The sequence below is a fragment of the Passer domesticus genome, chromosome 7 (assembly GCF_036417665.1).
Source record: "Passer domesticus isolate bPasDom1 chromosome 7, bPasDom1.hap1, whole genome shotgun sequence".
Classification (NCBI taxonomy): Eukaryota; Metazoa; Chordata; class Aves; order Passeriformes; family Passeridae; genus Passer; species Passer domesticus.
In genome coordinates, this window is record NC_087480.1 from 18,230,272 (window position 1) to 18,245,811 (window position 15,540).

The 15,540-nt window shown below is 60.1% G+C and overlaps 2 protein-coding genes across 2 annotated transcripts; both read right to left on the reverse strand.

The window, feature by feature from the left end:
• Positions 1 to 497: 497 nt before the first annotated feature.
• On the reverse strand, positions 498 to 9,746 carry AMER1 (APC membrane recruitment protein 1). Its single transcript, XM_064427250.1, has 2 exons — positions 9,622 to 9,746; positions 498 to 7,939 (listed from the first exon to the last, which is right to left on the reverse strand). Exon 2 carries the CDS (start codon positions 7,853 to 7,855, stop codon positions 4,652 to 4,654), a length of 3,204 nt encoding a protein of 1,067 aa, XP_064283320.1. The 5' UTR covers positions 7,856 to 7,939; positions 9,622 to 9,746; the 3' UTR covers positions 498 to 4,651.
• Positions 9,747 to 11,262: 1,516 nt separating this feature from the next.
• Positions 11,263 to 13,678, reverse strand: ASB12 (ankyrin repeat and SOCS box containing 12). Its single transcript, XM_064426356.1, has 2 exons — positions 12,836 to 13,678; positions 11,263 to 12,180 (listed from the first exon to the last, which is right to left on the reverse strand). The coding sequence occupies exons 1-2, from the start codon at positions 13,644 to 13,646 to the stop codon at positions 12,047 to 12,049; spliced, it is 945 nt and encodes a 314-aa protein (XP_064282426.1). The 5' UTR covers positions 13,647 to 13,678; the 3' UTR covers positions 11,263 to 12,046.
• Between the last annotated feature and the right edge of the window lie 1,862 nt (positions 13,679 to 15,540).

Genomic DNA, 15,540 nt, shown 5'->3' on the forward strand with positions numbered 1-15,540 from the left:
CAGAGAGGGAAAGAACAGCCTCACCCGGGCTCATCAGGCTCATCAGGCTCTCCAGATAATTACAGCTTCTCACAAACTCCATTTCTGCCCGGGGAGAGCAGGAGGGGAGGGCAGGAATCCTCTCCTGGGTCTTCCAATGCGTTTGGAAATGCTGAGAAGCACCTGAGGAACACATTGAGTAGGATCCAAGATAAACCATCCCTGCCAGCCCTTCCCTGGCATCCCAGGCATGTCCCAGCCAGGGAATCTCTGCTCCCTGTCCGGGAGCCCAGAGAAGAGGGAAAATCTGCCTTGGAGCCTTAAAGGATGGATAATTTCCAGGGTTCATGTCGTGAGGGTTTGAGGAGCCTTATCCTGTTCCAAAGGGTCTCTGTTGCCCTCTCCCGTGGAAAATTCCACCTCACTGGCAAATAACCAACAAAGAGGAAGGGAAAGAAAAACACTAAATCAAGGATAAAATAAGCACCAAAACACCAAAGCACCAGTGCAATCCAATGTTCTCTAAAAATCTGCACTTTATTCATTAGAATTCAGTGAAAGGAACATTCATTTTAAAACACAATCAATACATTAAAAACTTGAAAGGACTAGTAGCAATGAGAGCAGGAAGGAAACAAAAAACCCCAAATTCAGCCAGGTTGGTCACCTGGGAGGAGCTGCCAGCCTGGCAGCAGGGCGGGGCAGCCAAGGACAAGGGCTAATTCATTATTTCCTTACAGCTGAGAGGCTTTTTGGGATTTGAATTCCTCACTTCACCCAAATGGAGCTTTGGGGTGACTCAGTGTGGGTGAGATGAGCAGGAGGCCCCAGCTGGAGAGGAGGAAGCCCAGAATTCCAGGGCAGAGGGAATGTGGAAGGTGGGTCTGAGTGCCCCAGGAATGTTCAGTGAAAAACCTTCCCGTCCATCCCTGTGGGGAATGGGGCAAACCCAACCCAGAGAAACTCTGAAAAGCACCATCAGGTGACAAGTTATTAATTAGAAGACAAAAAACCCAAAAAAATCTCTGCAGAGCCAAATCAGTGACAATTGCCACCTCTGCTGGGGAAAAAGGGGAGGAAAATCTGCTTTGGGCTGGATTTTAGCATTCCAGAAGCTCTCCTCTCCTCTGATCCTGAAGTTCAAGGCAGCGTCACTCCAGGGAGATGTTTTAGTGATGCAGAGCACAGGGCTGAGCTCCCTGGAGAGGGGAATGAGGAGAAGGTGGGGAGCCCTGGTAATCCTAGGATTATTTCAGGAGCAATCCTCAGGCACCAGGGTGAATCCCAGCTCCCAGCCAGGGAGCACCAAGGGGAGAGGAAACCTGTCCAAGAGCATTTCCATGCACCAGCCAACAGCATCTCCTGCACAGGACTGAAGAAAAGCCCCAGTTTGAGATAAAATAACATCAGCAGACAGCAGGAAAAGCCTCAGCTGAAAGCTGTGGGCTTTTTACAACACTTGGAGGGAGAAATCACCAAAATCCACACATTCAGATTAAAAACAACGCTGAAAAGCAGACAGCTGAGTGTGACAGAGGAGGGTTCAGGACGTCTCAAGTGTGTGCAAAGTGTGTTTGTGAGGGGCTGGGGGGTGGGAAGAGCCCCCAGCACATTCCCAGGGAGCAGGGTGGGATGTGGGCAGCAGCAGGAATGCCTTTTATCCATGGCAAAAGCAAACCACACCACTTGGAAAGACAAGACACACGAGTAAAAGAACAGTCTGTAAAACTTCCCCATGATTATAAAATGCAAAACTATACAAAAATAGAGAAAATCGACCATTTCCTTATGTGTATAAAAACAAACAAATGAAAGAAAACCCCCAAGTCCCCAGAATGCAACACAGCTGACCCCAGTGGCAGTGGTTCCATCACAGCTGCACAGCCCCAGCCCCTCCCTTCCCTGCAAGGAACAGGTGAATTCCTCACGTTTTTCCTAAATATTCTGAACATTCTGCTGTTCCTGACTGGTTTCTGGTTGGGAAGCCCTTTTGCACAAGAAGCCCCAGTGACCAGCCCCAGATGTGAGCTCCTCAGGTAAGGCAGTGTTGGACTGACCCAGCTCCAGCCCAGCTTTGTTCCCATGGATCCCAAGTGGGGTTTTTTGGGAAGAGTGGCTCAGCAGGCAGTGAAATCCAATCCCTACTGCAGTGATCATTTACAGGCTGAATTACTGCACTAGAAATTCCAATTTCTTTGGGTTAATGGGGCAGAATCTGCCAATAATCCAGCAAATTAGTGACTAAACTGCATTAGGAAAACTCATTTGAATTCCAGAGATATTTGCCTCATTGAATTCCCATCGAATTAAGAGGAGAAACCTTTGGTATAAAGTCAGATTAGCAAGCCTTGGCTGTATTGCTCCCACTGAACATCCCCACCTCGTACCTACAGCCAGCCCCAGGATCCCAGGGACACCTGGAACATTCATTTAGCACCAAGACATTCCCAGCTTTGGCTGAACAAAGCTCCAGAGCCTGGAACCCCCGAGATGCCTTTGGTGAGACGCTGAAAGGAAAGGGAACAGGGATTGAACCCAGCCAGGGGCACGAGGGGGTGGCAATGTCCCTGTGGGGTCCCCAGCAGGGTGTGCCCGTGGTTTGTGTGCTGGGAGTGGGGTGAGATGGGCACAGAGCTGCCCTGGCCCTGCTCCAGGGAGGGATACCCCACGTTCATTAGCAGCTGTGCTAACGAGGGGAGACAACCCCCAGCCAGGGCACCTTCCCCTGGCTCACATTGTCCCTTCTGGGAGTGGCAGTGGCACCAAGAGCCAGGGGGGTCCCAGGAAATCCTCTCTGGTGTCCCAGAGGGATGAGGGGAAAGAACCATGGCACAGCAGGTTCCTGTGAACTCCCTGCAGCAGGGCTGGCAGGAAAATATGGAAAAATTCAAGTTTGAGCCCACGGATGCCCAGATGGATCTGCTCTGCCTCGGCAGGAAAATCACATCACACACAGGGGCTGAACCAAGGCTGCCCTGCCTCTCCCTGCTCCTCCCAGACATCCAAGGACAGGGCAGGAGGAACCTTTTCTCAAAAGGAATATGAAGATCTCATTTTGCTTGGGGGGAAAAACCCATCAAACCCAAAGCAGCTCCTTGTGCCTGGAGATCCAGGGATGGCAGGGAGCAGCTGATGGAGCCACATCCTTGTGGAGCAGGAGAGCAGCAGGAGGGTGACCCAGCAGGGCAGGCCTCAGCAGGAAAACCCAGTCTGGCCCAAGCAGAGCCATCCCTCACTCCACAAATGTGGTAGAACTCCAAAATTCCACATTGGGATTTTTTTTTTGAATGCTACAAACTCTGCTGCAAAGAAAAACAGAGAAAGGGCAATGAGGTGGGGGAAAACAAAAATCACTGGTAATGGAATTAACTCAGAACACACAGCTAGGACAGGGAAGCAGCTTTGTGTCATGGGATGAGGGTTTGGACCAGAGCAGAGGGGGTTTGGGATCACAGAGGGGACCAGGAGCCTGGAACAGATGTCACAGGAGCTCACAGGACAAAGTCTGTGCCCTCAGCCTGTGTCCCTCCTCCATGTTCCTTCAAAGAGACATAAAATCCCCAACCTCCAGCAGCTTCCAGGCTTTCTGTTCCCTCCAGACAGGAGGAGTGAAGCCCAATGTAGCTGCGGTCCATCCCAAATTCCAAGGATCACAAAACCTTCCTCCTGAGGGCTTATGCAAAGAAAACAACCTTAAAATAATAAAATTAAATTAAAAAGCCACAAAGCTTCCTTTTGAGAAAGTAACATCACCTGCCACTTCACAGCTACAGGCATGATGCAAATTTAGCTTATTTCAAAGGCCTCATCGCTGTCCCCACGGCCCTGGAGAGGCCAGGAGCCCAGGACAAAGCACGGGAAAGGTTTCCACCAGGAATTCTGCACCGTGAAGACAGACCACAACAAAGAAGGGACCAACACTTTGTTCTTCAAAGGGACACCATGGACAGCACATCTCTCTGAGCAAACTGAAACTAGACCTGGAGAACATTATCAGCACGCACACAAAAGCTCCTGCTTTCCTTTGGGGCAAGGACAAATCAAATAAATAAAAACGTTGCTGCAAAGTTCCCCTTTCCAGCTGCCTTGCCCCATCCTTGCTCTGGAACAAGCAGCACCCTTCCTCCCAGCTCCCCACACTGAGCCCGGGCTGGAAGACATTCAAAGCGAGTCTGAACCAAAACCTTTCACCCAGAAGAGGAAAACAGCCCCATTTCCCTCAAAACTCTGCCCAGGGCCTGCTCCCCCAGCCCCAGTCCTGCACAAACCCCAACCTGCCACACCAGCAACGGGTCCATCCCCAGCTTCTGCCAGGGGCTGCTGCTGCACCTGGTGTTGGAGAGGGCTGGAAAACCAGAAAGTGCCTCAGTGGTGATGAAGGAATCCTGGAGGCAGCTCCAAGCTGCCTCCAGAGCATCCACAGGGCAAGGCCACGGATGGCTGCAGGAGAGGAGCATCAGCCCAGCTCAAACTCAAGTCCTCCCCAGACTGCTCCTGGCTTTCTCCCTCCCTTTGCTCCCCTTTCAGCCCTGCCCAGAGCAGCCTCAGCACGGTGACATTCCTGCAGCCTTTTGGCTTGGTGACAGTGACATTCTTGCAGATAGCTTCGCCTCGGTGACACGGTGACATTCCTGCAGCCCCCCAGCCGGGTAACACGGTGACATTCCTGCAGCTACTCAGCGTCAGTGACACTGCACCCGGTGCCACGGCAGGCGCCGTGCCCCGGGGTGGCCCTGCCCTTGAGGGGCTCGGCGCAGCGCTCCGCGCTCTCGCTGTCCCCGCTGCCGTTCCCAGGATGTTGTGGCACACCCTGGGCGATGCCCACAGGTTTGCCCCTGGCACGGTGCTCTGGGGAGCAGGCGAAGCCAAAGCTCGGGGGCAGCTCTGCTTCTCCCAGGGGTACCAGGCGGGACAGCTTGGGGACGTCCCCGTGGTAGCGGAAGGAGGCGGCCGGCTCCCGGGCGCGCCTGGCCTCGGGCTGCAGGGGGAGGTTGGAGGGCCGGAGCGCGGGCCTGCTCAGCTCTGGCTCCTGGGGCCGCCGCTCCGGAGCCTCCCCAGTGCCACGGGAGACAGGCAGGAAAGGGGTCACGGTGTCTGGCAGCTCCGATGGCTCCCAGACGCTCTCGACAGCGCCCGCCGGGGCGAAGTCCCAGAGCTCCATCCCGCTGGGAGCTGCATCGGGGCCGTGCTGGAGGTGCCGCAGGCCCAGCCAGCTCAAGCCACCCTCGGGAGCCACCAGCTCACCCTCCTCCTTGCTCCTGCTCCTCCTGGCTCCAGCAGAGTCCTTCCTGCCAGCTTCGTGCCTGGCCCAGAGCCGGCAGGGCTGGGGGCCGCTCCGGGCCCGCTGCGGCTCGGCCAGCTCGAACTCCAGGCTCTCCGTGTCCAGCGAGCGGCTCCTCCGGTCCACGGAGAGCGGCGCGGGCATGGAGGGGCTCAGCCCGTGCAGGCGCAGGTGGCGGGGCAGGCTGGCCACCCCCCAGTTGCAGCTCTGGAAGGAGCCCGGGGAGAAGCCAAGGGACATTCTCTCGTCACATTCAGCCAAGGACTCTTTCTGTCCATAGCCATCTTCAAAGGCCTCGGCGATGTCCTCGCCCGCGGTCAGCTCCGCGTGCTGCTCACACTCCCCTTCCCCGTCCTGCTCCACGTCCACCACGTCGAAGGTGACCATGGTGGGGAGGGCGGGGAGGTTCTGGGTGAAGGACGAGCTGGAGGCCGAGCTCCCCAGGCTCTCAGAGAGGCTGGAGAAGAGGGTCCCGCTGCTGGCGAACTCCACCAGAGCCTGCGAGAAGCTCACGGCATGCTCGGGCTCGCTGCCCGCCTGGGGCTCGCTGGGGCTGGGCTCTGCTCCGCCGCCGTGCTCCTGCTCCGGCAGCCGGAACCCAGGGAACATCCCTGCCTTGGCTGGGGCCGCGCTGCCGTGGAGGGAGTCCCCGAACATCCCACAGTCCAGGTCTGCATCGAACCCCGGGTTGTTCTTTGTGAGCTGAATAAGGCAACTTCCGGGGGCTTTTTGGCTGTTGTAACAGTTTTCCAGACACAGAGTCCCTGGAAAATCCCTCCACTCTGGATTTTCAGCCCTAGCCACTGCAACCCCACCATTGACAGCCCGGCCTGGGGTGTGCGAGGCCACCTGCTCACCCCCAAGGCCACTCTGACTCTTGCCAATGGAGCTGGCTGCTCTGGTTTTACATTCATTGCACTGCTTTTCCCGGGGACACTTCTCCTTGCTGGAGACATCCAGGCGTTTCAGGAGCGGCTCCCTCTGCAGCTCCCAGTACAGCAGCTCTTTCTGAATGGCTGCAATCCCCTCTTCTTCAGTTTCCATCAGCCCTCTTTTCTGATCCATCATCTGCTGGATCAGGCTCTTCTCCGCAGGGAGGCAGAAGTCCATGAAGTAGCTGAAGATGCCCTGGCGTGGGACTTTGCCCTCGAACAGGGATTCCTCCCCGTGAGAGGGGCTCATCAGGGCGTCAAACTCGTAAAGTGCATCGCCGCTGTAGCTGTCCCGGGGCAGCCGGTCCTTCTTGAGCTCCTCTCCAGTCTCATCCTCCGGCCCTGGCGTGGTAGAATCATAATACCCTTCGTCACTGTTCGGGGCAGACTCCTGCTGGTCACTCTGGGGCGTCAGGAGGTCAACACCATCCATGGCATCCCCCATGTAGGGGTGGGCATCGGCCTCGTGAGAGGCGTGCGTCTCCAGGCTGCTGCTGGACACCTGGGCCCCGTAGCTCCTGTCCCCCGGCACGCCGCTGTCCCACACCTGCTGCAGGTACTCCTCAGCCTCCTCAGGGATGGCCATCTCCTCGCCGCCGCCCTGGTAGGTGACGAGGCAGGAGCTGCGCTTGGCGGCGTCGCGGCTGCGCTCCACCGAGATGCTGCTCTCGGCGATATCGGGCTCGGCGATGTCGTCCCCGCAGCCCGTCAGCGAGTCGAAGCTCTTCAGGGAGGTGACGTCCCCCAGCATGAGGCTCAGCAGCTCCCCGGAGTGCAGGCAGGGAGGCTCACCGTCCATGAAGTCAGGGTGGAAGGCCAGCAGCAAACTCTCACGGTCAAACTCAGCGCAGGCAGCAGCCTCAGCCTCTGATTTTGTATCTGGAACATCCCCGTTCCCCGGCACGGCCACCGTGTCACCCTCGGAGGTGCCTCCATCAGCTGCGGAGCCCATGGGCTCGGTGGCCTCCCCACAGCTGGAGTCAACCCCTGAGTCCCCTGGGCCGGCCGTGGCCTCAGGGACTGGCCCTGCTCCCCTGCCCTCCACGGCCCCTTGGCTCTCCACTGCCACTCCAGGAGCATTCCCAGCCTCCTCCGTGTCCCCACTCCACTCGGGGAGCTCTGCCTTCTCACTCTCGGCAGCCTTGCTCTTCCGGTGGCGCCGGATGCTGTTGAAAAACCCTTTCAGCCCTTTCTTGGGTCTGGGGACGGAGGATTTCTCCCCGTTGGGCTTTTTGTCACAGCCCTCGATGCTCCCGGGGGGAGAGCCATCCTGCTGGCCCAAATCCCCCCTGGCGCCGGTGTCCACGGCCAGCTGGGCGCTGCGGGAGCCGGGCAGGGGGCCGGGCTGCCCATCCCTGCCGCCCTCCGCGGGGCTGTCCGGCCGTGCGGCACCGCCCCTGTCACAGGCGGCGCTGCTCAGCCCGTCGTGGGTCTTGCACTTGCTGAGCCCCTTCTTGCCGCGGCCGCCGAAGAAGCTGGGCAGGGTGCAGATGCTCCGCTTGCCCCCGAACAGCTTGAAGGCCGTTTTCCTCAGCTTGCCGGGGGGCGGCTGCTGCGGCTCGGCGGCCACCACGGAGCCGTTGGCGCTGTCGGGAGGGGCGTCCCCGCCCTCCTGCCGCCGCTGGTCCCCTCCGTCCCGCTCCTCCGGGCTGCCCGTTTCCATGGCAGCGGGCGGCCCTGGATCTAGCTGGAAGCGGCTTTGGGAGCGCGGCGCGCGGGGCGCAGGGATGGACACATCACCGCCGACCTGGGCACAGGGAGAGGGCACAGTGAGGACACGGCAGCGGAAGGGGCAGAGCTGAAGGCACCGGGGGCTCAGGGCTCCATCACCAGCTGGAGCGGCCTCCAAGCTCTCCCTCCACTCCAAAATCCAGGCACCAAAATGTCGCTTAAATGTACCAGCTCACCAGAGCAGGAAAACCACACATCTCCCTTGGCTAGAATCCCTAGGACAGGCAGGTCTGACCCCAGCACCTCCTTGCTCCAAGCCCTGCAGCTTCCCAGATTTCTCGTCTCCAGGGTGGTCAGGTTTGGCCACCTTGAAGTGAGAGCCAGCACCTCCCAAACCCCCTCCCAGCTCTGCCAGGCCTCGTGCCAGGCTCCAAAGAGCATCCTGAGGGAGGCCAACCCAGGACACAGTGCTCCCTACACACGTGTCCGGGAAAAAAACACTTTGGTTACTGCCCTGGCTTTTTTTAATAGAAGATTTCAGTTGTTTTTACAATAATCTGTGCAGCCAGAGAGAATCGCCTTAAAAACACCCACTGTGAACCCCCTGATCAGATTATCCCAGAAGCAGAGAGGTAGGTCTGAGATTTGACCCTGGACTGCTGTCAGGAACAGCAGAAATAAAACAATAATAATCAGGTTTCTTTTGCAGAGGTGAGGGTGGAGAAATTAAATGCAATAAAATCCTAATGTGCTCCCAAGCTGCAATGCCCCAGGCTGAGCTCTGACTGACAGGAGGCCAAGGAAACCTTCCCGAGGTGTTTACCCAGAGATCCCAAACTGAAAATACATCCAAAGGATGCTCTCTGCTCCTGCAGCCCCACAGCAAATTCCTGCAATTCCAGGTTTATTTTTATTCCTCAGGTCTGGCTTGCTTTGCCTCTATATTGATCTGGCATCGCTGCCCTCAGCACGGCTGGAACTGGATGGGCTTTAAGGTCCCTCCCAAGCCATTCCATGATTCTGGAATTCTGGGATTGCTGATAACCCTCACGTTCACCTGTCCCACTGGAGGCAGCGGCTGGGGCGTAGCCGGCTGGCACAGCCGCCTCCCCAGCGGCAAACTGGGCTTTTCCAGCTCTGCCAGAGCCCACCGCGAGTCCCGGGAGCCGCCAAAGCCTCTGGAGAGAGCGGGATAGAGGGGCCTGGGAGAAACGCCGGGACACGTGCGGGGCTGCTGGAAAATGGGGTGAAATGAGCCCAAACCTGCACCGGGACAGGGCTGGAAAACCGCGGGGAAGGGCACGAGACACAGCCAGCACTGCAAAAATTCCTTTTGGGAATCATTCCTCTCCAGCTCCACGTCAGCACCGCGGCACCGCTGCGGAGGGGAGGCTGGAGCAGGGCAAAAAATCAAATAAATAAAAATGAAAGGAAGGGAAATAAAGGGCACCTAGGGCAAAGAGCCGCGACCAACAGAACATGAAAAATAAGGTTTAAAAGCCAACAAAAAGCAGCACCGTAACAATGAAACGCAGCGTTTCGCCCGCAGAGGAGACCCTGGGGGACCCTCGGGGACCCCCGGCCCGCCCAGCCCCGCACGGGGCCGCTCCCCCGGGCCGGCCCTCCCCGCTCCCCCCGCCGCGCTCCCAAACTTTCGGGAGGATCCGTGAAAACGCGAGGGGCGGGGGGGGAGGGGGGGTCGGGCCGGGCCGCGGGGCGCGGGGCGCGGGGCCCGGGCGGGCCGTGCCCAGCACTTACCGGCGGGCGGCGGCTCCGCGCTCCGGCCCCGGCCCCGGCCCAGCCCTCAGGCCGCGAGGGGCGCGGGGCCGCGGGTCCGCCCGGCGCGGCCGGCAGGGGCGGTGCCGCGTGACGGGCGGGGCGGGGCCTCCCGACGGGGGGCGGGGCATGGGGCGGGGCGCGGTGATTGACGGGGCGCGGCGGCGGGGGGCGGGGCCTCTGCGTGAGGGAGGGCGCGGTCTCCACGTTGGGCCCAAAGTGACGGGGCGGGGCCGCTGGGCGCGGTCCCCGCGGTGTCCCCTCATGGCCGTCCCGCGGTGTCCCCTCATGGCCGTCCCGCGGTGTCATCCCCGGTGGCCCGGGGCGGCCACCACAGGGGAGTCCCGGTGGCGGGTGGGCGTGGCCTCCGGCCGGGTCCCCATGCTGGGGGCGAGGCATCGTTGGCGATATGATTGACAAGGGGGCGTGATCATTCCTGTTAAGGGGCGTGGTCTAGCACGGGGCGTGGCCTTGGCGCGACACCCGCGGGACACGCGGGGTCACGGACACGGGGGGGGTGACATGTCCTGTCCTGTCCTGTCCTGGGCTGTGACACCGCAGAGTACAGGGATGTGACAGTGTGTGACACTGGGGGGGGGTCAGGGATGTGACAGTGTGTGACACCGGGGGGGGGGGGTCAGGGATGTGACAGTGTGTGACACCGGGGGTCGGGGGTCACAGATGTGACAGTGTGTGACACCGGCGGGGCAGTGACACAGCGTGTTTGCCGTGGGACACCTCCCTGCTGTGCTGTGTGACCCACGGACATGGGGTCACACACCCATGACCCATGTGTCACCCGTGCCACGGCTCTGCCAGGCACCCAGTGCCGCACACCTGCTCACACCCACGGTCCCACAGCACCCAGCAGCCCGGCAGGGAAGACCCCTCCCCATTTTTGGGACCCCCAAATCCCAAAAGCCCCTCCCATCTCCACGTGAGGATGACAGCAGGGATGCCACGGGTGGGAATGCCAGCCGGGAGTGGCAGTGTCCCCGCGGGACAGCCTCTTCCAGCCCCCATCTCCTGTGTGCTCCTGCAGGTGGCCGGGAGGGGACAGAAGTGGCAGCAGTGTCATCATTCCCTACGGAGCCTTGTCCAGGCTGCTTCCAAGCCCTAATGCTCCCCTTGGGTGAGGCCCCACAGCCTAATTAATAGATGCTGGTTAATAGATCCCACAGCCCCTGACAAGCCCATAAATCCTGCAGGGAGGTGCCTGTGTCTGGCCCAGAGCCACCCTGGGAGCTCGGAGCCCTGGAGCACTTCCCTTTGGGATCCACAGGGCAGGAGGGAATGAACCGTGGGACACCTTCTGCTGCACCCCAAAAGCAGTGCAGAACACCCAGAGCACGCCAGCGGGGCGGGCACTGAGCTGCCAAGGAGCACAGGGATTTATCCATCAGCTCCTGGCTCTGGGAAGAGCCAGGGGGGCACCTCCAGCCCCACTGGTGAGGGCAGTCCCCGTGCCCAAGGCAGGAGGGATGGAGGGACACAAAGGTGGTGCTGGGATGCCCCACTCCAGCCCGGAATTCCCCGTGTGCAGCCATTCCCTCATCCCTGCCCAGCCATCCTGGCAGGGCTGCCCGACATGGGCATTTCCCCAGACAGGCCACAGCAGCTTGATACCAACAACAGAACACCTTTAATCCAAACCCCAGCCCTGCCCCATCACAAAAGACCCTCAGCCACAACAGGAAGCACTTTTGGGGTGAGAAGCTGAGGTTTAGGGTCAGAGCTGGGGCAGGGAGAGCAGTGGGGACGCTGGGACTCTCCCAGCCCCTCCTGTGCTGGGCTCTGCCCCCACTGGCGTGGGCACACACAGCCAGGACCAGCCCAAATCCTGCCCCTCCCAAGTGGAGAAGGCACTTGGGAATTTCTCTGGGAATTGTGGAATCAGGAGGGACCTCAGAGCCCACCCAGTGCCACCCCTGCCATGGCAGGGACACTTCCACTGTCCCCAGCTGCTCCCAGACCCATCCAGCCAGGCCTTGGGCACTGCCAGGGATCCAGGGGCAGCCCCAGCTGCTCTGGGCACCCTGTGCCAGGCCTGTCCACCCTGCCAGGGAACAATTCCCACCCTCACAGCCAAGAATTCCCCCACACTCTTTCCCAGCCCCTTCTCCAACCAAAGGTGTAAAATCCCTTAGTACAGGTGGTCTGAGGCAAACCCAGGGATTCCAGATCCTGCTCTATCCTCGCTTGGCTGCAAACAGGAGCTGAGGTCTCCTGTTCTCTCTCCCCCTTCCCCCCTTCCCACACGGGCACGGCTTTCTGGAGACATCTCAGCAGCAAAAATGAACTCGTGACCACAAATTCCCGGGGGTTCCACAGATTTCAGGGATTCACTGCCGGCGTGGAGCAGCTTTTAATTGGGGTGCTCAGAGAGGGTGTCCTGGGGCAGGTGGGATCACAGCTGGTGCTGCAGGTATTTGGCCAGGGCCGTGGGGATCTCCAGCTCTCCGAGGGTGGCCGAGCGGCCGCGCTGCTTCAGGAGACGCCTCACGGCCAGCCGGGACTGGGACAGCAGGGATTTGGGATGAGCTGTGGAAGGAAAATCACATGGTCACCTTCAAAACACACAACCCTGCTGCCCTCCATCCCGGCATTATCAAAGGAAAGGGATGTGGACTGAGCAAACCAAACAGCATTGGGACAAAATTATCTTTAGGTTCCTCCAACCCAAACCATTCCAGGATGGTATGAAAATTCCATGTTCCTATGAAAACTCAACTTCTGTGCTGGGTCTGTGGACTCTGGCACAAGCTCCCACGGGAGCTGGGCATGGAGAAGAAATCTCCCATCCCCACATGAAAATAAGGCAGGATTTGGGTGGTATAGGAAGCCCAAAGTGAGCAGCAGAAAGGAGAGCGGGAGTGAAAAGCAGGGGGTAACCCCACAAGTGAGGGGAAACCCGGGCTGTGGGAATCATGGAACACAGAAGGGTTTAGGTTGGGAAGGGAATTTCAGCTCATCTCATTCCATGGCCAGGGACACCTTTCACCATCCCAGGCTGCTCCAAGCCCTGTCCAACCTGGCCTCGGGCACTGCCAGGGATCCAGGGGCAGCCACACGCCCACACAGCCGAGTGACGCTGCGAGGGGAACCAGACCGAGGGAAAACCCGGCCGTGGCTGCGGGGGAGAGGGAATGCGGGCAGAGCCGTGCCCGTCCCAGCCGGGCGCGGGCAGCTCGGTCACCTCGGGCGTGCAGCAGCAGCTCCAGCGCCTCGCTGCGCGGGGCCGCGCCGCCGGCGGGCACGGCGGGCAGGTACACGTTGGCCCCGAACTCGATGAGCAGGCGGACGAAGTCGCTGCGGCAGCCGTGCCTCAGGCACGTCTCCAGCAGCGTCTTGGGCTCGCGGATCTGCGCCAGGACGCCGGGCTCGGTGCAGTTGTAGTCGGGGTCGGCGCCGTGCAGCAGCAGCAGGCGGAAGCACTCCAGGTGCCCGTAGGCGGCCGCCAGGTACAGCGGGCCCGAGCAGGCCGCCGAGTTGGCCGCCCACTCGGGCAGGCGGGCCCGCACGTTGGCCTCGGCGCCGTGCTCCAGCAGCAGCCGCACGATGGCCCCGCGGCCGTCCCTGGCGGCCAGCAGCAGCGGCGAGCAGTTGTTGTAGGCGCTGCCCGCGGGGCTGGCGCCGGCCTCCAGCAGCAGCCGCACGCACTCGCCGTGCCCGTTGCTGACGGCCACGAAGAGCGGGGTCTGCGCCTTCACGTCCAGGCTGTCGACGTGCGCGCCGTGCGCCAGCAGCAGGCGCAGGCTCCGCGCGCAGCCGCGGCTGGCCGCCAGGCGCAGCGGCGTGCTGGGCACGCCCCAGCCGCTGCGCCGGTTGATGCTGCGCCGGTACCTGGCCTGGGACAGCAGCGCGGCCAGCGCCTCGTGGTCGTCCTGGCACACGGCCCGGCTCAGCTCCTCGCTCTCCTCGCTGCGCTCCTCGTCATCCCTGGGCTGCAGCAGGGAGAACATCTTGTTGATGTCCATCAGGCTCATTTTGTCGGGTCCGGGCTCCATGTGCCGCTGTCATGGTAAAGGGTGAGGCCGAAGATCTGCAGGATGGCAGAAGGGGCACCAGCCCCGGGTTAGAACCAGTCCCTGACACCGACAGCTGCATTTTGTGCAACTATATACTCAACAAAAGGCAGATTCTCCAAAAAATGGACCAACATTGGATGAGGATGATGCTGATGTGCTCATGGCCCTGGCACCATGTGAGGAAATCCATGTGGGTGAAATGCTGAGGGAACAACAGACCTCAGTGCTGTAGTGGGTCAGGATCCCATAAAATCATGGAATGGTTTGGATGAGAAGGGACCTTAAAGCCCGCCCAGTGCCACGCCTGCCATGGCAGGGACACCTTCCACTGTCCCAGGCTGCTCCAGCCCCAGTGTCCAGCCTGGCCTTGGGCACTGCCAGGGATCCAGGGGCAGCCACAGCTGCTCTGGGCACCCTGTGCCAGGGCCTGCCCACCCTCACAGGGAACAATTCCTAATTCCCAATATCCCATCCATCCCTGCCCTCTGGCAATGGGAAGCCATTCCCAGTGTCCTGTCCCAATCACCTTGTCCCCAGTCCTGAGGGATGAGGTGAATGTGAAGTAGTCAGTTTGATTGGGATCAAACCTCTTCCAGCATCTCCCTTCCCAAATGATGCCAGCGTTAGAATCCCACTGTTTTCCTCCCTCCTGCCTGCTGGAGCCCGATGATCACTGCAGAGGGGTCTGGGATGTTTCTGCTGAGGGATTTGGGGGAGGAAGGGGGGAAGTGCTGAGCTGATCACAGCCAGTGGCACTGGGCCCTGGCAGCTCCGCTGGGCTCTGGACACGGGCTGTGGCTTCAGGAGCCGAGGGACAGCAGGGGACAGGAATGGGATGTCCCGGCTGGCACCTGAGAGCTGGAAGTGCTCGGGATGGGCAGAGGAATGTCTTGGCAGCCCTGGGGCAGCTCGGGACAGGCAGCGGAGGCAGAGCCGGGGCTGACCTGTCCTGGGAGGAGCCAAGGAGCTGCACGGGGCAATTAATTAGGGAAGGAGCTGCAGCAAACAGTTAATTATCTCATAAGCAGAAGGAGCAATTGGCCTCGTTGTGCACCTGAGCCCGTTGGTGCCGGGGCAGTCACGGGGACCTGTCCCACATCACCCACGGGGACATGGCCACCAGCTCAGGGGGACCCCAGCAAGGCCACCAGCACGGCTGGGGACACTGGGACAAGGCTGATGGCAGCAGCAGCACAGCTCTGCTGGGCTGCCACCTGTTAGCCCAATTTATACAGAAACGTGGGAAATTCCAGCACTGCTGCTCTGCATTGGGCACGCCGGTGATGAGCTCTGTTTTGGGATCACCCACCCTCATGGAGAATGGGCTGGGGGTTACTGCAGGTTTGAGTCAAAACACAGTTGTGTTCCCAGTTAGATTCCCAAGGGAAATGGTGTGGAAAAGAGCAGCTGTAACATTTCCTGAGCACACAAACAGCACCTCCAAAGGGAGGCTCCTTGGGCTGCCTGAGATCGTCTGTGGGGAGCTGAGGGAGGCTCCTCAACCAGGGAGCCCAAACCAGGATTCGTGGAATCACAAATGGTTTGGTTTTGAAAGGAACTTAAAAGTTCATCTCATCCCACCCCTGCCATGGCAGGGACACCTTCCCCTGCCCCAGGCTGCTCCCAGCCCGTGTCCAGCCTGGCCTTGGGCACTGCCAGGGATCCAGGGCTGCCCACCCTCCCTGTTCTGTCACCCCCTGAGCTGGCAGAAGCTGTGCAAGCACCTCAGACCCCCAAAAGAGGTTGTGGCAGAGCACACATTTGTCCCTCTGGGTCCCGGTCCCCCCCTGACCCTAGCAGGGCCCAGTGCTGCCTTACCTGGGCGTGGGGGATGCTCAGAGCCCCTGGGGCCAGGGGGGTGCCATGGGGAGTC